Source organism: Polyodon spathula, chromosome 7 (genome assembly GCF_017654505.1).
Source record: "Polyodon spathula isolate WHYD16114869_AA chromosome 7, ASM1765450v1, whole genome shotgun sequence".
NCBI lineage: Eukaryota > Metazoa > Chordata > Actinopteri > Acipenseriformes > Polyodontidae > Polyodon > Polyodon spathula.
The window spans coordinates 13,038,593-13,061,935 of NC_054540.1; the positions used below are offsets into that span (position 1 = coordinate 13,038,593).

General features: G+C 35.9%; 1 protein-coding gene across 1 annotated transcript in view; it reads right to left on the bottom strand.

The window, feature by feature from the left end:
* Positions 1-23,343, bottom strand: part of LOC121318188 (staphylococcal nuclease domain-containing protein 1) — a 188,219-nt gene that overhangs the window by 101,156 nt on the left and 63,720 nt on the right. Inside the window, exons 15-16 of the mRNA XM_041254602.1 lie at positions 19,360-19,501; positions 1,348-1,457 (exon numbers count right to left, since the gene is read on the bottom strand). Coding sequence (XP_041110536.1) covers positions 1,348-1,457; positions 19,360-19,501 — 252 coding nt within the window. The remainder of the gene's footprint in view (positions 1-1,347; positions 1,458-19,359; positions 19,502-23,343) is intronic.

The following is a 23,343-nucleotide window of genomic DNA, read 5'->3' on the forward strand; positions in this document are numbered from 1 at the left end:
GTAGTTGAAGCCAATTTTCATCTTCCAAAGAAGAACACTGTAGCACTGCAGCGCTCCCTAAGGGGCTTTATTTTCTCTAACTGAATCATACTAAACCCCATCTCTTGAGCTTGAGTACATGCATTTTCAGAACAGCACCCGTCTTGACCGTTACATTGCAGCATCTGTCATGCTCAAATATGAGCTAAGATCATGTGAAATTAATGCAAAAAAGTGTATTAAAAAATGCTTACAAAATGGCACGTCACATCACAGAAACAAATGTAGTACACAGGATTAAAATGTACAGTACTGTAGCCACAATGAACCCCTTACCCTCTTCCCTATTCACAACTTAATGGTGTACATTAGCATGAGTGGTGCCAAGTACTGGTTACTGCTAGGGTGTTTAGAATATTGTGGGGGAGCTAGCACTGACATGACAAGACTGGAGCAAAGATATGATGCTTTAAAAACTTGCCAATAAAATACACTGTTAGTTATATTGGACAGGGTATTTTCCCCACATAATCCAGAACTAGGACCACCTAGAAATTATTATTTTTTAAATGTCTCATCACTATTATGAGGTTCTTCAAAATACTTTATTACCCTGTACCTCTACTTTACCATACAAGTCTCGACAAATAAGAACTACACATTTTAAAACCCCTAAAATTGGTATGTACAGTGCATTAAAACTGGACTGTGTGAAGCATTGAGTGCACTGTCCATGTAAATGGAAAATTCACTCAACAAAATATGTTTGAAGCGGCAATAGTTCATATATTCAATATTTTCAATATAGGAGAGAGATTCAGTTATTTATAATGCAACACTGTCAAGGTCAGTTTAAGTTGAAAAGTTCTGCTTTAAAAGCAGTTATATTTTATTAACTCTATTAAATGCAAATAACTCAGGATGGCAAACACAAAATTGCTGACATTTACTTTGTATAAGAGCAAATACATAGATGACGGAATGGACTGGCAGCTGCTAATGCTTTTCACTACTGCAATATCATTTCAAGTGCTTTCCAGACAACCTGCCACAAGCTTCCCCTACAGCTAGCTTTTAGCTCACGTTCACCAGAACTCCTGACTAAACATTTAGATGAATATTAGGTCAAAGAGTAACACAAATATTATGCAACACTGCCCTTGAATCCAAAGGTTCTATCCATTCATCTGATTAATTCTTCCTTACGTCATATGCATGTGTGGAAAGGCATTTTACTCTGAACACAATTGTTGTGCAACAGGGACATAAAAACACACACTACAGCCTTCGTCTGTAAAAGCGAGCAAATAACTGTGAAAAATACTCCAAATTTCCCAATTTGCACAAATGGCTGGAAATCTGTCCTACCTCACGCTGAAGCACCAGTTCCTTAGTGAAAAGACAAGCCTCATTACTGAATGGCTCGGCGTCCTGAATTCCACCTGCAGTGTTCCTAGACCCACGAGGACATTCAATACCTAAAAACAAAACACAGAAAAAAAGACAAAAAAAAAACTATAGTGATTTTTTTTTTTAGGATCGGGGGTGGGGACAGGGTGTCCATCGAGGAAGTTCATCATCAACATGCTCCTTTTAAACAATGCCTGAACCAAAACACCCCAAAGCAAATCCGATTAAAAAAAAAAAAAAAAAAAATGTTTTTCCACGATAGTTAGATTTTTTTATTTAATTTTTTATTGGATGCCTACACCGTATTAAATCAGCATACTTGTTCATCATCATTGATTTTTTTTTTTTTTTAACATTATTTCAGGAGAAGTGGAAACTTTCTACATTCCAATTTCAAATACTGTAGATAAATAATTAACAGATTTAAAAAATGACAGCAGTTTTATAAATCAGTCTACTTTAAACATTTAATTCAATTTTAATAATGCAAAAGGCAGTATACTTGGCTTACCTGGTTATGACATGATATCTACTAAGAAAAGGCATAACACTGTTTTAAACTACTTGAATGTCACCATGTCTCAATGAATTAACCGCAAAACCTTAAATTTTGATCTAAAAAATGTATTTATATTTTTATTTTTAAAAAGTGCACAGGGATATTGTTGTCACATACACACTTCGAGCAGTCTTGGCATTAAAAGCCTGTAGCTCTGGCAAAGTTGCCATTGGCCTCTTGGTAGCCTCTCTGATCAGTCTCCTTCTTGCTCGGTCATCCAGTTTGGAGGGACAGCCTGATCTAGGCAGGGTCTTGGTGGTGCCATACACCTTCCACTTCTTAAAAATCATCTTGACCGTGGTCCAAGACCTTTGATATTTTTTTTTATACCCACCCCAGATCTGTGCCTTTCAACAACTTTGTCCTGGAGTCCTTTTGAAAGCACCTTGGTGCTCATGGTTGAGTCTTTGCTTTGAAATGCACTACCCAGCAGAGGGAACCTACAGAAACTGCTGAATTTATCCTGAATCATGTGAATCACTACAATTTAACACAGGTGGAGGCCACTTAACTTGGTTTGTGTGATTTTGAAGGCAACTGGTTACACCTGAGCTACTTTAGGATTGCTGTTTACAAAGGGGGGTGGACACTTATCCAACCAAGCTATTTCAGTTTCTATTTTTAATTAATTCTGTACACATTTCTAGAATATTTTTTTCAATTGGAAGTTGTAGGGTAGGATGTGTAGATTAATGAGAAGGAAAAATAAAAAAAACTATTTTAAATGGATTTTATTTCCAGGGTATAAGGCAACAAAAGGTGAAAGGGGGTGTAGACTTTCTATAGGCACTGTATGTTTAAACTAGCAGATATCAGACCAAGGTGGGCAATTTGAGGTCTGGACACCACTAGTCTACATTTTGGCAGAACATGTGGAATTAAACCTCTTGCTTCTACAATGTTTGCCAGTATCGTTATTCTGGCAGACATGTTTTACTCAGTAAGGTGCCAGAAATGAGTATATTGCACTACAGGTACAATATTTGTAACAAAAGGAAGCCAACATGCTAAATGCTTCTGTTGACACTTGTTACTGTTCACCTTTAACCCCTGACGATGCAGTAATAAAGTCAAAATGCCACTACTGCCCTACTATACTTTTTGGTTCAAGTACAATTGCTGATGTGTGTTGGTAATCCTTAACCCATTTATCAAAACACACCCCTATAATCCTAGCTGTTTGTTCATCTATCATCTCTCTCTACTCCTCAGTCCCATAAGCCTTCTTGGGAATATGTTGACAGGTACAAATGTATGTATGCAATTATTGATTTATTTATATATTTCCCTAATGCTGCACTTTGTGAGGAAGATGCTTTGTAAAAACTACGCTGAACAATTTATTAAAGGTAAAGCAAAATTGTCTTTTCTGTTTCAGCAGTTCACAGGACTGCAACAAGGAAGTGACAAGCAACTAGTGCAGAGTAAAAAGAGGGTTACATAATGTACTACATCACTGTAGTGTTATCATTCATATTTATAACCAGCTGTATCTTTTACAGCATCCAAAGTTTGAGTTTTTGTTTTTTTTTCAAAACTGTTTACTTATACTGCAGTGTACTGAGTTTCTATAATAGATAGCGGCCGAGAATCACGTACGAGAGAATAAAGTCTCACAGCGCTTAAAATATCCAGCACTTTGTTTATTTATTTTTATTTTAACCAGAAGTAATCCGAATGCGGCTCATAGTGCTTTCATCACTGACACCCACTTCTGTAGCGATTAGGTGGTTTTAGAGATAAACCACTAATGTCTGTTAAACATTCAAAACCTACAAATAGATGTAACATTTTTTAAGAAGATGCTGGTCTTTGCAAAGCTTGAGGAATCACGATAATGAGCAAAAAAAAAAAAAAAAAAAAAAATTATACAGCTACTGCTTTAAGCAATGTTTGTCAATTTATATTGCAACATTCTTATTAAAAAATGCATTTGTACCCTCAGTATTAGCCACCAAATAATCCAAGGCTTGAAAAATGAAACGTTTTTAACCTGAACCAGTTTAATTTCAGTTTTGCCTTTTCATTTAGTTTATCATTAAAATAGCTGTACATACTCTACTTTCAAATGCATGCATTGCAAATGTGTAATGTGACCGAAAGACAGTGTGAAAAGGAATATATATTTGAATGTGACTACCTGCTAGGAGAATAACACAGTAGGCCACACTTAGTGCTACCAACACATTTACATTTAAATTTATTTTTTCACATGCAAGCAATGCAAGACATCAGAATTTATGCAACACGCTTTCAATGAAAGAATATGTAACATGTGTTTAATCAACTGGAAATAATAATCCCGAGATTTAACAGTATACAGTAATCCGTCACATATCCCACTGCTGTGAGACCAGAGTAAGGGTGGATATGTAAAAAGTCAGATGAATGAATCCTGTTTTAAATACCATTATACACAGCTGGAACAATTACTATAGTCACACAATCATTGTTTTGAGATTCAGCTTTTATTAGGGAGCTCCCCTAAATCCTTTGTTTAGAAAGATACAGGGTATTGATGCTTGTGACAGAGTAGCCATGTGGGTGAGTGCATTCGCTGCTGAGTGACAGGCAGGAGATCGAGACGGAGGTTGAAGTTGATATGCCCCGCAGGTGAACAGGATTTATTTACATAGCAACACACTGATCAACTTACATGACACTATCAGCAATGGCAGCGCACGGAGCACATACAACACAGTGTACAAAAACTTTGGTAGGATCTACAATATCTGAACTGAGCCTCTGTTCAATAATAAACTAGAGTGCAGAGGGTGAGCACGACGGATAAATGGTTAATGTGGATAAGTGTTGGGTGGATACGCAATTGAGTAAAATATTTGACTTTCTGGAACACCCCACTACCACCCACCCAAAAATAAAAGAAAAATAAAGACAGTAGTGCCCATATGCTCCTTTACTTTCTAATACCTTTCAATGTAACTGACAAATTCAAATACAGATATCTTAGACTTTAGACATTTTAAACTAGTGATCCACAGGTTTGTGCCCATCAGCATGACCTCTTGCTCGGCTGTGTGTATGCGCATGTGTAAAAACACAAGGGTGCATTCTGCTGTAAGCACGTTGCATTATAATTCATTTCTGCTAATGACCTGTGGTTTTCATTGATGTTTTCACTTTTCTAATTTGATAGCTGCAATTCCAACAGCTCTGCCTCCTCATTCGCACATAAAAGGACAGGTGGAAATAACTGATAAACATAATGCAGCAACAACAAAGATGGGATAGTACAGAGTGCCATCATTTATACTTTTAAACATTTACCAAAAAAAAAAGTTGATCCACATGCATTTGCTTTTTTAAATTACTCCAACTTGCGCTTAATGAAGTTATCCAACATAAGTACAGAAGTAACACACTGAAAATATGATTAGGGCAAACGTAACTTATTTACTATGCAAAAGGTATATTACAGGAGCTATGTATTTATGCGCTCCACAATGCCTTACATTTCACTACACTGCAGTCTGTTTCATCAGCAGACACATCCCCTTTACAGTTATTGCTTCACTCTCACAGCTTAGAAAAATGTCAGCATACAACATAAGTCTCCAACATTCTGGTAGAAGATGCAACTTTTTTAATCTGTGTCGAACGATAAAGTTAAAATACTGCAGTCTGGCCGCTAGTTCTCTCTCAAGGGCCCTGAAATAACTGCTACAAATCACTGTGCTAAGCATATAGGGTACAGGGAGCTGATGTGCCATGATTTCAAAACAAGCTTTCAGACTGCATCAATTGAAGGTGTTTTAGAAGGAATTATTGGTACTTCATTTCAGAAGCCAAAAATGTAAGCTCAGACAAGAAATATTGCAGTAAATATAATGTAACCACGCAAGTAAATTATAAATCTCGAAATCAAGTCTTTTAAAAGAAAATGCAAAGAAACAGGTTAGTGAAATAATTAACTTCTTGTCTGTATGTAACATTCTATTCACAAACATATTCTACTTTTAAGTAACAGTAAAAGGTGTCCTTCCATCAGTTGCACATCTTGTACTTCTTGATTTGCTTTCATTCTCTTCGATGACTGAAAGTGGCCAGATTAAGAGCCGCTACTCAATCTAAAAACGCTGCCCTTTGTCAACATACATTGCTTACTGCTCAAAACCAATTTGACACATTACTACATTGACTAATTAAAATCGACTTTAAAATGCTAATAAATGGCAACTCTCTCACATTATAAGCATGCACGCAAACTGCTGTAAACATTAGCCTTAGTGAAGCACAATGATGGCAGTAACTCATACAACGAATAACACACACACTCAGAAACCCAGGATTTCCAGTTAGTAATCAATGCAAAATACTGGTTTAAGTACTAACACAAATAAACAATGTACTGAAGTAATTTATTTGCTGATGTCTTTGCCCTGTCTACTGTACAGTATGTTATGGATTTCAGGCAGAAGAAACAATGTTGATGCAATATAAAAATAAATTATATTTTATTTATTTATTTTTTACATCTATTCCTGTTTTGTCAATAGCACCCAGTGGGACTGTACAAAAGAGCTAGAGTTAGAAAACCCACCAGAGAAATAAACAAAAGGGTTTCCTTTACAGTGAACTTGATCAGGTTTTTACATGGTACATAAACACATTCAAAATGCAATAGCACATTAACATGATTTTTAGCTTATTTGTAATTTTACATTATGATGGCAATTAAACAAATACAATTTGGAAGTAATTTGACAGAGGGATATTTGCATCATAGTGCATTACAGGAGCAGTCAAGCAATATTAATGCAGCACAAAACATTGCTCTCGTTTTGTTTCATGCTAAATTAGCTGTGAACAGAAAGTAAAAATCAATATCATTCTACATCTTTTTTTTTTATTATTTCAGTATGTAGTATTTTAAGGACATCAGTCTAAAACTTCACTTTTTAAACTTAGTTATTATTTGGCTAAATACAGTATAGTATTTTATTTCCATGAAAATGCATCTAAAATACCAGCTTGCCGCAAACAATAGTGTTACATCCACATACTTGGAGACAACACATGGAATAAAACCAAAGTTATCCACGTTTATCCGAGAATATATATTAAAAAAATTGAAAAACAATTATTACTGGACCGATACAAAATGTCCAGAAAATGTTCAAGGGGGGCAGAAACAGGAATTTCTAAAATAAATGTATAACAATGTTGAAATAGAAGTGCGAGACAGAAGACAACACTGCAAACCCTTCTAAAATCAACATTTTATTCAAGCCAGTTTTTCTTTTAAATGATCACTGAAAGTACTAAACCACCTGTAGTTCGGACTCAGACAGGTAATTTAAACTGCAGTAAGGAATTCTCGCTTAGGTTGTTTTTTCCCCCAATTAAATAAAAATGAAACAAATGTCTATTAGTAATTCAAAAGGCGTTCGTCTGTTCAAATACGGAATTTACATTCTTAATTTAAATGTGTAATGTTTCTTTCTGACTAATCAAATTTCAAACACATAGAACCAAGCAAATATTAAGCCTTTAAATCTGGCACTGCTACCAATATAAATAATGTCAAAATTCAAAACACAGGTTATTTTGAGACTGAAAAATAAAATATTGGTACAGGAGCAGTCTGATTTTTGACCCATGCATAACGTTTACTGCCATTACCAGTGTACTAAATGATATATATTCTCTGCGATAGACAAGTTTTTTTTTTTTTTTTTTTTTACCACAGCTATCTTTGATCTAAAAAAGCTTTTCAATTCTGTTGACCATAAAAATTGAATATTAAACTGCAGAATGTTGGCTTTGATTATTGCATACACAATATTTTTTTTATTTTATTTTTTTTATATATTCTTGTTGGAGACCTACAGTTTACAAAATTAACTGGGTTTTAGATTGAGTTAGTATTTGGGTTTTAAAGTTAGTTAAATTAGACAATTTTGGTTTCAATATTAAGTGAAGCAGCCAGATGGCAGGAAAGCTTTTGTGCCACTAAATGTTAAGACAACTTGAAAGGAGATTGTACTCTATCCTGTGTTTATAGGGATATGACACCTTTGACTAAACATTACTTTCCCACAGTTTAAACTTCAAAGAAAATAGTCAAAAAGCTTAATCTTTCTTCCTCCCATTTCAACTACAGTTGTATTGCTTTGTGAGTGAAAGGATGTTTTGAAGTTACGTTAACTTAGAAAAGTGGCCCCCATGTGATTAACAGTATTACTGGTTGATAAGAGGCTTGTAAAACCTGTATCTTTATATATATCTTTATATATCTTTATATGTCTTTTCTGATAGGTTAAGAAAAACTTGCTTAAGGAAAATAGAGCACCCAGCTGCTCTACTGTATCTAATAAAATATCTTTGTTGAAATCTACAACAGAGTTCGGAATTACAATAATTTTATACTCATGGATGCACAGAGGAAAAAGAAAAACACATTAAGAAACGTTTAATAGCTTGTTAATTTGTATAATTTTACATTTAAATTTATGAGAATGATAGTCCTCTGTCCTCTATGCCTTCCAAAATCAACTAGTAAATAGCAGATTGGTTTTATAACACTACTAAAACCATGCTGCTGGATTTGCACCTAAACTGTACAATGTTAAAAGTAATCTTGCTCTTGTATCAAATGATGGCACCAGTCTTGAAATTAACAAATACCATGGTTTATGGCTTGATTTACTGCTACATTTTGAATACTATAATGAACATCTGGTACGCAAATGCAGTTAAACTTGGTTTTCTATACAGACACAGGCAGTGTTACCCTCAAAAAGGATGTTCGATTAGTAACTCAAACAATATTACAGTATAGTACCTGTAATAGACTATGCTGATCTGTACATGAGTGCATCCTATACAGTGCTGACAAAGTTGGTCTCCCATCTATAATAGTGCAGCAAGATCTATACTGAATGCAAATACAACTGGCACGACATTACTCTAAGCTTAAGGGAGTCTAGATCAGGATACCCATATTTAGAATAAATTACATTCAAACATAAACAACCTCCAATATCTTTAAAAAAAAAAAAAAAAAAAAAAAAACAGGATTGCAAAATCTGTAAATACTGACTATTCATCCAGAATCATGTAGATTGGAATAGTTTACTTTTCTGTGTTTTTGGTCTGCTGGCCCTGTGGGTTCAAAGTGAATAAAACTAAACTTTTTTTTTTTTTTTTAACATATTATATCAACAAAAAACTAAACAAACAAAAAAAAATTGTTATAATAGTGTAACATCTTCATTACAAATGAGATAAAATGAAGACACAGTATAAACTAATATTCCTATTTACTACATGCAACAGTTAAATTCAATGCTATTTTTTAATGTGTTAAATTCCACATTTGATGGTGTGCAAAGATTACACAACTTCTAATTCAATAGAATTGCAACTTGCTTTTGCGGTAAACTATTCAGGAATGCAAAAGGGACATTTAAATGTACTGAGCATGGAGAAACTGTCAATTCTACACCGTGGTGGTCTACATAAAAAAAAAAAAATGGCTTCACCATAACTTTCTCTGCACAGGCATAGTCGATCAATGGCACTGACATTACAATACATTTAAAACCACAGGTATTAATGTTGTTTCACTTATTTTTTATTAATTCTCAAAGAGGCTAACTCCAATGGATTCAGTAAGTCAACTCTGCTTAATAGTCATCTTTGAAAGCTTTTTTTTAACCGAGTAACTGAGTTTTACATTCGATAAATATGTATTTTAACTACACTGCCAGAAACCCTTTAGAAATACTACTATTTCAAATACATCTACCACCATAATGTAAATGGTATCTACATTTACCCACACACACCCAATATAGGATACACAAAATACACACACCATATCTGAACACATTTCTAGCCGGTTCATTGAATCTTTAGTAACACATTTAAATGTTTCTGAAGGGTGAGTGCTCATTAGCAAAACATGTAATCCGTAGTTGACAAGTAAACCCAGGATACTATCAAGCATCACATTATTCAATTGTGGGTTCAATTGCCGACAGTGGGGCAAACATCAAAACCCATACCCAATCAATGCAATGCATCTCTGAGAAATACTTCCTACTGCTCAGTTAATACCAGGTTTAGAAGGTTTTACAATTAGCTTTCACATACAACAGGGACTTCACAGAAAATTGCTCCCAAGTCATTCCAGCTGAGACCTGCACAACTGTAAAGTAGACTATTATTTTTGGTCATCAAAATCTCTGGCAGACAAACTGAATGTAATGCTCCAAACAGGACTCATCCACACCCCTGATGCACTTTGATACATATTGGTAGGAATTTGTGTACAAAATACAAACAACAGAACAGCAGCACTAGGGCTGCCAATGCTGAAGGACTAAATTCACAGCAGTTCTCTCTAGAGACAGAATAAAGATAAAAACAGAGAAAGTGCCAATATTGCCCCTGAATATTGTGCCAATTTGTCTAAATCTTAATCTTGCTGAACCTGAAGATAGGAGGGTAAGGACATGTGCATTACAACACAGTATTCATTTATGTAAATGTATTAAAGATGAACCCGTTTTATATCACCTCACTTAATATCACACCCTGTTTATTATCACAATTTTTCAAAAACCACCCGCCATGCACCCGCCTGTTACTACATAGCATTAAAACACACACAAGTATATTTTGAAATTAGGGCTATCACTATTCCAAAAAAAAATTATCAGTTAATTTATGTACATTAGTTGATTAACTGGTAATTTATATTTATATATATTAAATATAATTAATATAAAATATATATATTATATATATAATATATTATATATATATATATATTATATATATATATCCGTGTTAGAATATCACGGAACCCCCATATTATAAACACCATCTTATAGTGCCTGTCCAGCAAAAAGAAAACTCTTTTGGCTTTTTTTTTTTTAAGCCCAATGGTCTTTTTAAAAGCATTTGTATTATTTTTATCTTGGTAAATGTGTGTCTATTGAGATGTACTTGTGCTGTCCCTGTGGACACAAAGTAAATAACATTTTTTACATATTACATTACATCAAAAAGAACAAAACAAGAAAAAAAAAATTACTCCAGGCAGTTTTACGGCTTCCAAGCTTAGTACAAGTTGGAAATTTTGGCAAGCTGTAGCACAAGTGTCAGCAACAAATCACTTATGAAGCAGTTTCAATTCAGAATACTTTAAAACACCAGAGTAACCATGACCCTACCTACACACTACAAAGAGTTAGAAGTTAGAAGTAATTTTACATTTAACCTTAAGGAACAGTCAAAGGTCATGATCAAGGTAGTTTTTGAACAGTGCATATATGGGTTCCTAAATGTGTTGTACAGTAACCATAACCCTATTGCACTGTAAAAAGATATAATCTAATTTTAAATTTGACCTTAGAGAGGAGAAAGGTCACGGGCAAGGTGATTTTTCGATAGAACATATATGGGTACCTGTCTGTGCTCTATAGTAACCATTAACCTCTGTAAGGAGTTATTACTCGCCTAAGGCGAAGAACAAAAATACACAATTTTGTACACAAAACGAATTTACAGTTCGTTATGCAGTTAAATTGTTATTGGATTGAGAGAAGAAAAAAAAACGACTAATTTTCTTTAGGAATCCACTTAGTCCTCAACAATAATGAAACAATTGAATAAGTGACAAGAGAACTGATTTAAAATAAAAGCTCAGTATAAAACCCATTCTTCATTTCAGCTCCTGGGATTCATTAATGGATGCAAGTCGATATTGTGTATTTAATAGGATCTGGGACCTTCCGAATTTCTGCATTTTAAAATTGGTTACGGATTTTCTAGCTTTCTGCACCCCCTGGGAGCTGCCAATGACAGTGTTACATTTAGCAGTCTTTAAATCCTATGCATTGTCTATACGCAACACAGGATTGAAAACACAAACATACATATTAAACATTGTTCACAACAGTCACATTATGCACAACAACAACCCCACCCAGTTAGTCCCCAATATTACTAAAGATAATATGACACTAAATTAAAAGCTAAAGCATACCATTGTAATTACTTGTAGGACATTACTGTTAAGGATTAATATATAAAAACATTATCAAGTCAACACATTGCAACAACAAATTTAGTGAATCCACGTAGCTCCTTTTGAAATCCACACATTGGAGAGCATGGACAGAATTGCGGAATTCAGAGAAAAAACTAAACACGGAATTAGGCACCCGAGGACATTACCACAAAACCAGTTTAAACAAAAAAACACAAAAAATAAAAATAAAATAAATATATATGGAGAGAGAGAAAGAGATACACACTGAAATAGCACTGTGTTTGTATGACAAGAGGCTTCAAGAAACACATCATGAGAACGCATGAAAATCTAGGGCTGGGACAATATCGATTTGTTGGAATAACCATTGATGGTTAAAAAATAAAAACAGGACCAGTACAATTTAAATGTACACCTTCCTTTAGTTCCTTTAAAAGGTGGGGTGCAATGATTTTTCATAATTCACTTCTATAGTACTGCTGGTATGTTTGAAGGCCTTCTTGAATCTAAATGGCCAGTTATTGCTGTTTTGTCAAACCCAGATTTTTGACCAAAAAGTCTGCAGCTACTTTAGACCTCATGACTGAGCAGTGGAAGCTAATGGCTGAGATACTACCTCTACTAAAGCCATTCGAACTGGCTACAGTACGTTCGAGTGCAGAGAAAAACAGTATGGCTAGTTCTTTGTACCCAGTTGCAACAGGGATAAAATAGACTGACCGAATTAGCTGATGAAAGGGAGACACCGTCTTCTTCAAATTCAATTGGTTTGCTTAGTCCGGTTACATGGAGTTTGAGAGATAAACTAATGCGCAACTTGTCTCTGAGATTTTGTTTACATCAGCTGAATGACCCAAGTAATGAGGTTACGACACTGCTTTTTGTGTCATTTCTTGACCTCCGATTTCATCATCTAGATTTCCTATCAAAACAGGCCAAAGTCTGCGTGTCTGAAGCACTGTCTTCCAAACTAGTGAGGCTGGTGGAGGACAACCTCAAAAAAGATGGAAATCGTGCCTGTACAAGCGAGTGCAGCACAGAGGACTTACCTGTTAAAAAGAAAACTAAGACAGAACAAGCAATGGAATTGTTACTTCGTGGACGGCAAACACCACACACTACTTCCTAGGAAACCTTAATCAAAACAGGAGATGACGATTTATGCCTCTGAAACTCCATTAAAACATCCACGAGGATCCCCCGATTTCTTGGGAAAATAACTACTCACTTTCCCAACCTTGCATCCTTGGCAAAGCGCATGCTAAGTATCCCTGCAATATCGGTCCTGAGCAAGCTTGTGTTCAGCAAAGCAGGGATGCTTGTGAACAAACTCTGTAGTTCTTTGAAACTGGAAAATGTGGATGCCATAATATTTCTGAATAAAAACAGAAAATAAGCTCTCGAGAGGGCACAGACTTTGTTACGTTGGATTTGTAAATACACCACCCACTCGATAGATCACGGGTGAAGGGGTCCAATATAAATCCGCTATATATCGAGGGCTGCAACATAGCGCAATACCCATAGAAAAACAAATGGGCTAACAAAGATACTGTAAAACCACTCCCTCATTTTGTCGGGTGCGCCACGGTCCAGTATAAATCCTCTACGCAACCTGGTTCTTCTCATTTTTCGGATAAAAAGCCGCAAACTGTTTTAATTCATACAGTGGAGGGTAATTAATTCTCCAATTCTGCTCCTTTCTCAAATGCACAAACCCACTGAATTGAAATAATCCATTCCCAACAAGAAGCTAACATCCAGCCTCAAAATCCTCCTTTTTCTGGCACACCAGGTACCAGAGTGAACACAACTGGATTTACCCCAATTAACTTTTTCCAGTTGTTCATCACTGATGACCTTTTTGAGTATTTGGTTACCCAAACCACTTTGTATGCCCAACAATAAAAGGCACAACATGCAGACAACCTGGAGCCACATTCTAGGGTGTGCAAGTGGGTCCCCACTAATGTAATAGAAATGACCAGAAGCTGGAGCCATACAATGCTGCTAGGAAAACAAAAAAACAACAACAACAAAAAAAAAAACTTGCCATGTACATGGTCCAGATTTCTTTGTACAACAGCCATGTAGTGTACAGTATGGCTACCAACAATCGGCTCACTTTTCTGGACTTTCAGACCTCTGTGATCTCAAGCCTGCTGTTTGATGCACAACAAATGCTAGACTGAAAAGGAGTGGAAACAGTAGCAAGAATTTGTGAACAACATTTTATACAGATACTGCCAATGTCTGAGAAAAAAGCCAAGCCACAAAAAAGGTGCTGTGCGTTTTTCTGCAAGGGCATGCAGAGGGATAAACTGTACTACTGTCCCTTTCAGCCAGGATTCTGTTTGGAGGAGTGTTTTGAAAAACACCACACAAGTACTGGAAAGACTAAATAAACCCCAGTCACTTGTTTTTATGTCATGCAGCAACATTACCTTGGGCTCCAGAAGGATTATGCCACTTGAAATTAGGGTGGGTACTATGAACTATGGGCTGCGTTTTTCAAAGGAGAAAAGTTAAAAGTTGGCTAGTCTCAGTCTAGGGCTTGTAAATGCCTGAAAAACTAAAACAAAAGGTACACATATTTGGTATTTTTGAATTCAGGACACTCTGGGCAATTCAAAACCACTGCCATTTTAACAGTGGAACAAAAGCTGTCAGATTCACAGGTCCAAATATAAGGAAAAACAATTGACTTTTGCTATATACAGTGTCAATACCTCAAAATTGCAGAAGGGTTATGGGTAACACACCACTGACATGCAAGGTCATGTTACCCATTTCTAAAATTCTTATTCTATGCAGTTTTAAAAAATGTATACTTATACCAGGGTATCTCATTCTTTGGTGGCGTACTGGGCATATGAATTTGGGGTGGGTGCTATGGACCGTGGGCTTCATATTTCTTGGTGGAAAAGTCAAACTTGTCTGGTGTCTGTCTAGAGCAGTGGTGCACAACTCAGGTCAAAACTCAAGTCAGTTTCCCTCCTGGTTTTTGTTCTAACCATACCCCAAATTAGTTAATTGGACCAAATAAGCTTCTAATAAGGTAGAATAAAGTACTTTAGGGTGCAGTTGGAATAAAAACCCACTGGGACACCAGCCATCCAAGACCAAGTTGTGCACCACTGGTCTAGAGGAAGTAAACCCCCCAAAACCAATGAAAAGATGTACATATAGGCATAGGTACATCCAGCAGCTTGAAAGTTTCTACATTCTTACACCAAACATTAACATTTTAGGGACTAAATGTGATGCAGGTATAATATATTTTCATAAAACAGACTCACAAAATCACAAAATGCCTCTAGCACGGGGAGTCTCCTCAGCAGAGAACGGGTTAATGATGATTTTTTTTTTTTTAATTTACATGCTTACCAAAAGGAGAGAAAAAGTGTCTTCAATTGTTTTTATAGTGGGTTATTATTTTATATTTACAGCTACAAAGAGAGAAACTTGTCTTCAATGGTTTTATAGTGGTTATTATTTTATTTATTTATTCTTACAGTATTTAACTGCTCCTGTTAAAATAACAACTGATTAAGGCTTCGACTCAAATGCACATCAAAAGGCTAGAAGGAAAACAATGAACTAAAAAACAAAACAAACATCTGTGTATATATTTATATATATATATATATATATATATATATATATATATATATATATATATATATATATATATATATATTATATATATATATATTTTTTTTTTTTTTTTTTTTGTCCAGAGCACACACTTGGAAAGTCGCGCGGCTGCTTTTGTTGTCCTAACTTCCACCCTGTGATTGGTTAATTTGGTTATTTTAGGTTGTGCCCGAGTCCACGTGGGGTGTTTCTCACTGGTTGTTCTCATTCAGAGACAGCCCACTGTTCTCAATTGGTCCATGGTTTCGACCCTGACAACTCTATTTATGGAGGGGTACTGTTCATTGTCCGAAGTGTCAAAGCATACTTAAACCGGTCTGTCTTGCCTTCTGCAAGATACTGCTCGTGCCTAAATAATTCATTCAGTGACAGGTAAAGATAAAACACTTGTCCAGCAGTTAGTTTACGACTCTTTCTAAAAGCATTCTTTGTCAGTGGGGGGAGTTTGTGACCAGAAACCAAGCAGGCACAGAGAATGGCTTAGGATTCCCGTTTGTATATTTCAATTGTAATTCAATTATTAATTTCATACACAGAATGATACTATGACCCCCTCTGACTCTCCACAGCTAAATTACTTTTGTAGCCAAGCACAATAACAGAACAAATTATTGTCTAAAATATACTGCAGAGAAGCAAAGTATTAATTTCAATAGTGTGCCTGAATTGTTAGTTGGAAGCACTTGTCACATCAGATACCAAAAGTGGCACTATATAATGAGTAAGTGATAAAACCCATTTTAAAGAAATCTTTAAAATAAATCTATGAATCGAGTATAAGACACAATGCACATTCTTTTCATTCTTTCAAAAGAAAACACCCTGTCAGACTCAATTTCAAATCTTGTTAATCACCTACAAAGCCATCTTGTTCAGAGCTGGGTTCAGGCAGTAGCATGCTCATCTCCCAAAGTGACGGCCCTAAAGCAATGTAATTGTATTTTTAGTCGGAAGCTTTGACACAACCTCCATTTTAAAATAGTAAATATTAAAGATTTGCTATTGGAATATAAAACTTCAGATTCAATTTTACTAATTACATTTATTTATTTTCTCTTCCCCTCACATTTTTGTCCAGGATGCATCCATTTCAGAAGTGTTGTAATTCCACTGCACCAGAATGAAACAGACATTTTCATTCTGAAAAAATAACCAGAACCAGAGCTCTGGAGCTCTGGAACCAGGGCTGAAAGATCAATGTTGAACTTATAAAACTCAATATTGTAGTATTACAGGCTCCATGTTTAAAGCTACGCATTCCAAGTGCTGCATATTTTAATTAAATATGACATAAGTTAACAGTTTCTCTGAATTTGTCATCCTACAGAACACAGTCATCATGGTACAGAACACAGTGCTCCCTTGCTATAATGCGGGTCTGGGTGGGGTGGGGGCGACCTGCGAAGCAACACACATCTGACTAAAATACAAAATAAAATAACTCCCTCTCTGTAATGCACGTGTAGTGAAGCGAAAATGCAACTTTACACGAATTAACCATGCATAAAGCACCATGTATCAACACTTTTTTACAAAAATAAATAAATAAAAAAGGAAAAAGGTAACAGCCACACTCGTGGATCATTTTAAATTAGTAGTTTTTAAACTATAAACAGCCTGGCCAAATGTCGGTCGGTTTACAGCATTCTTAAACTGGTTCACACCCACGTCCCTCACCACTGTATTCATTCTAGCAAGCAAAGTGGAAAGAATAATTGATAACATTTTCGAATTGATACAAGCTGTCTTGGAAATGTTTGGCACGTTTAAGAGAAACTGTTCTGCCTTCAGTTCGAAGTGACAGACAAGCAAACCAAGTGCAAGAAGGAGAACGAGTCAGGAGATGAAGAGGGAATGGGCTCCCCCCAGTTTCGGCTGCCAGAGCAGGGCTGAAGCGCAGTTTAAGCGTCTCGTCTCCTGGGGAAAGCTGCAGCTCCTCTCGCACCAAAAAAATAAATACCTTAGGAATGATAACAATGTACTAGGCCTAATTTTTAATTAGTTACAAAACAAATGCCGAGTAAGGTGTCTTAAGTGCCAACACAGCTTTTCTTCAATTATATAACAAACTAATATTCCTTTCTATTTCAACTTTCAGACATCATGGTATTGAGTACATTTAAATTTTCCTTTGTTCTTCTACAGATCTGGCCAAAAGTTTTGCATCACCTACGATTGAGAACACATTTTAATTAAGTAAATAAAACTATATATGAACATAATTCAGACCTTTTATTTATCATGTTAATCAAAAGAGAACTATACAATTATACTGCACAAAGTCTACTGGAAGCCATAATAGTAGTACAGTATTTCATGTTAGTCATTTTGAAAAGGTCCTTTTTTTTTCAATTTACCAGTCTTTCATAAAGTATATGGATAACTACAAAGCAGTATGTCATTTAATAAGTTAACGCAACATTCAGCAGGTTTCATTTGACTTTATGAAGCAAAATTTGTTAATTATATAGGGTGATGCAAAACTTTTGGCCATAGGAGAGATAGATATCTGCAAAAGGTGGCTACTTTGATGAATACTTTGGAAATTTAGATTACATTTTGTTAAACAAAACTATTCCTAGATTTATTTATTTTTATCTCCAATTGTTAATTTTTTCTATGCTTTAATTTCAGAATACATTGAGACATTAAACTGTGTAAATTTCAATAAAAACAGGAAAAATTGAGGTGTTCTAAAACTTTTGACCGGTAGTGTGTGTGTGTATTTATATATATATATATATATATATATATATATATATATATATATATATATATATATATATAATATATATATATATATATATTTATTTATTAGCTTTACACATACAAATGCACAAGCACACACGAGTTAAACACACAGGTGAACGTCACACATTTAAAACAGTCCCATGTACACAAATACAGCGCCTATAGTTTACCAATGTGTAATTTCCATATAATTTCTTACTGCAGAGACACAATAAAAAAGGTCTATAATCTTTACAATTCACGCAATATCTCACCCAGCCAATTAGACATAAAGTTGCATTTCAACTAGTGAATTTCTTCACCCCCAATAAACTCCTTGACTGAAATCAAAGACAAAATGCAAGTGATAATCAATTTGGAATAAACAACAACTAAATGGCAGCAGATAACATCTTAATTCACATGCTGTTCAGTAATTTCCTATTAAAGTATAATCCAATCTCTATTAATCTACAGTGCTGTAGTTTAATTTGACTAGCGATAAATTTCTTCTAATGGAATGAGAATTTGCAACTGCAGGGACAGGGCAGCTATCTGAAAACCCTCTATGTATTTAATAAACCGCTCGATTCTAGTAATTTGTTAAATTTAGTAGGCACTAAACCATGGATTTTCTTCTAAACCTAGATATTACAATGTTACCCATGCACTGCAAACCTACGCACTAAACAATTTAATATGTTCTTTAACAATTTCGCATGATACCATTAGGAATCTTTGGATCAACCGTATAGAAGCAAAATTCACAGGGAAAAAAAGCCAATTTAAAATGAATCAACTAAACGTAAAAATTGCTTTATCCGCAGGTTTGGAATGGCCATATTCCAAAAGGCATGTAAAAGTGGTACATGCTACAAAACACAGCTAGGACAAAATGACCAGCAGGAGGTTTAAAAAAAAAAAAAAAGTGTTATTCTTTTTTTACACAATAGCACTATATAATAGAAGGGTATCACAACAAAGTGAAGTCAGAACTTACCAGCTAACAAAAAAGTGATCAAACAGGTCTCCTTTGGCATGTAAAGTTTTAGACGGGAGCCACTGAACACATATTCAACCACTGCTTCTGACCGTCCAGCACGCTGCAAGAATGGAAGGAACTGTTTGGCTTTCTGAGTGTCCTTTAAAAACAAACAAAAACAAATTTAGATTAAAAAATGACATCACTGATGAAAACAAGCTGTGTCACCTCAACCTGAACTGCAGTCATATGAACTGTTGCAAAGGGAGTCTGCTGTGCAGTCAAACTGAAAGACCCCCAGTCAGATAGCAGAGGGAAAACAGGCTGCATCTTAGTTTGTTTTACCTTTTTTTTTTCTTCATTTAGCATTACTTTGTAGTGTAATTATATTTGTTACCGTTAACTGGAAAGGGGATGGTTAAGGCAAAATCCATAATTCTTTATCAAGTTATAAATGTTACACTGCAAAAAAAGAAAAAGAAAACCTAAAATATAAATAAAAAGGAATCAAGTCAAATACATCCTTGATCAGCAGTATTAAATGACAGCCACTGAAATCAATCAGCACACACAATTTTTTTTTTTTTTTTTTTTAAAAAGCAATAAATGTATGCCATACCAATCAAGATTATGAAAAGATTATAGAAAAAAAAACACCCAACTGTCCTTTCAGACTAAGTGCAAGACTTTAACATAAATCTAAAGCATCAGACGTTATATGCATTTTGCAGTATACTTTACACCAATGTTCATTTTAGAAACAGATTTATATGTAAAACACTTACAATGTATTAACTTTTTTCTGCATTTTTGGCATTTCAGACATTGGTCCATTATCGGTTCTTGAGTCCCGTTCAAACACCATAAAAACTTAAAATACTCAATACTTTATATTCTGTAATTTTGAGTTATATATATATATATATAATAATATATATATATATTATATGTATATATATATATATACACATATTATATGTAATGATATATATATGATATATATCTATATATAATATTACACATGTAGATATGTGTGTGTGTGGTGTCATGACGTGACAACTTTTCAAATCCGAAAAAATGCTGTAAAGTAAGAATGCTTTCAAAAATAGACATGTTAATAGATTATATTTATCAATTAACTAAAAGCAAAGTGGTTGAACTTCTAGGTACACTTGCACAAAGTCAGGGATTTTGTAGGCATATAGTCAGGTGTATGATTAAACAATTATACCAAACAGGTGCTAATGATCATCAATTCAATGTGTAGGTTGAAACACAATCATTAACTGAAACAGCTGTGTAGGAGGAATAAAACTGGGTGAGGAACAGCCAAACTCAGCTAACAAGGTGAGGTTGCTGAAGACAGTTTACTGTCAAGTCATACACCATGGCAAGACTGAGCACAGCAACAAGACACAAGGTAGTTATACTGCATCAGCAAGGTCTCTCCCAGGCAGAAATTTCAAGGCAGACAGGGGTTTCCAGATGTGCTGTCCAAGCTCTTTTGAAGAAGCACAAAGAAACAGGCAACGTTGAGGACCGTAGATGCAGTGGTCAGCCAAGGAAACTTACTGCAGCAGATGAAAGACACATCATGCTTAATTCCATTCGCAATCAGAAGATGTCCAGCAATGCCATCAGCTCAGAATTGGCAGAAAACAGTGGGACCCTGGTACATCCATCTACTGTCCAGAGAAGTCTGGTTTGGCTTTCATGGGTGACGTGCAGCCAAAAGGCCATACCTCCGACGTGGAAACAAGGCCAAGCGACTCAACTATACACGAAAACATAGGAACTGGGGTGCAGAAAAATGGCAGCAGGTGCTCTGGACTGATGAGTCAAAATTTGAGATATTTGGCTGTAGCAGAAGGCAGTTTGTTCGCCAAAGGGCTGGAGATGGTACATGAATGTCTGCAGGCAACAGTGAAGCATGGTGGAGGTTCCTTGCAAGTTTGGGGCTGCATTTCTGCAAATGGAGTTGGGGATTTGGTCAGAATTAATGGTCTCCTCAATGCTGAGAAGTACAGGCAGATACTTATCCATCATGCAATACCATCAGGGAGGCATCTGATTGGCCCCAAATTTATTCTGCAGCATGACAATGACCCCAAACATACAGCGAAAGTCATTAAGAACTTTCTTCAGCATAAAGAAGAACAAGGAGTCCTGGAAGTGATGGTATGGCCCCCACAGAGCCCTGATCTCAACATCAAGTCTGTCTGGGATTACATGAAGAGAGAGAAGCAACTGAGGCTGCCTAAATTCACAGAAGAACTGTGGTTAGTTCTCCAAGCTGTTTGAGCCAACCTACCTGCCGAGTTCCTTTAAAAACTGTGTGCAAGTGTACCTAGAAGAATAGATGCTGTTTTGAAGTCAAAGGGTCACTCCAAATATTGATTTGATGTAGATTTGTCTTCTGTTCACTCACTTTGCATTTTGTTAATTGATAAATATAAACCATTAACATGTCTATTTTTGAAAGCATTCTTACTTTACAGCATTTTTTCACACCTGCCTAAAACTTTTGCACAGTACTTTGTGTGTGTGTGTGTGTATATATATATATATATATACTGTGTGTCATGGCTACAAAACTAGCATAATACATTACACACCAAATAGAAATGTACAAATTAGTTCTCCCTCCTTGGGTGAAGGACACAAGTGTTTATTGTTTACATGGACATTGGAGTTTTAACACAAATGTGATTAGAGTGAGAGCGAGTGTTGCCACACGGATCAGGAACCAAGGGCATATAGATTTTCAGCTACAAATAGGGATGAGAGTGAGCATCGCCACAACACAGTTAATCCATACATAATCACATTCTGTAGAACACGAAAGCCATCACTGCCCTGCCCTTTTCATCTGTCCTTCCACCACCAAGCAATTAAGTCACAACACAACTACGCCAGACATCGATGATTAACTGCAATATAACGTTATAAAATGTTATATCTCATAACCCTGGTTCTCTGAAATAGAAATGTTATCCATTACCAACTGGGATATACCTTTCTGTTGCCCAAATTATCAGAGACATGTCAAAGCTGTTTGCATCAGCACCCATTGCGCAAAGGGGATAAGGATAAGGTGCCGCACGAAGGAGGAATCTGCAGCAATTTTCTATTGAAGCCCGCTGTGTTGGAAGTAATGCAGCAACCATGAAAAAAAGGGTAGACTGGGAGGCAGCTCTTAGAACTCTGATCCCTAAACATAGGTTTCGAGGACCCATAAAAACAACTAAAGAATCTAAAGAAGTGTGGGGAAAACCCGCACCTCAGTGTGCATGCTGTAAAGGGTAGACTGAATAGCAGCCTTCAGCACTCTTGGGGGGGGGTGACTAGCAACATTCTCTGCTGGAGGCAGACAGGCTTGATCATAAGCAATCCAGACACTGTCCACAATCCACTTCAACAGCCTCTGTTTGGATAGGGCTTGTCCATGAAACTTGGACTGGTAGCAGGTAAAGTGCTGCTCGGTCTGACAAGTCCTAACTGGTTGACATGAACAGCTGAGATGCTTTTAAAGGAGAAAGGCAGGGTTAGGTCCTGACTGTGTAAAATAGAGGCTTTAGCAATGGAAATTGCTTGCATTTCACCTACTTGCTTTGTGGAGGCAATTGCTAGTAGGAAAACCACTTTCAAAAGATAAATATCTCAGCTCTGCTAAATGCAGGGGCTCGAATTGTGGTTTCATAAGCGTATTAAGAACCACATTAAAATCGTCAGTGAGGGGCAAGTTCCTTACTAGGATACAACCTCAGATCTCCCTTCCTCGTGGGGAAGACAGTCTATTTTAACAGAACATGCTTAATAAAAAAAAAGTCCTTCAAAAACAGCAGTATGGCTTCCATGGGGCAAGTGTTGGGGTCCAGCCCATGTGACAGACACCAACTCTGGAAGGCTTCCAATTTAAACCTGTACTGGGAATGTGAAGAGGCCCTGGCATGCTGGAGGATTGCAATAACCTCATCAGAGAAACCGAGCTAGCTTAGTTGC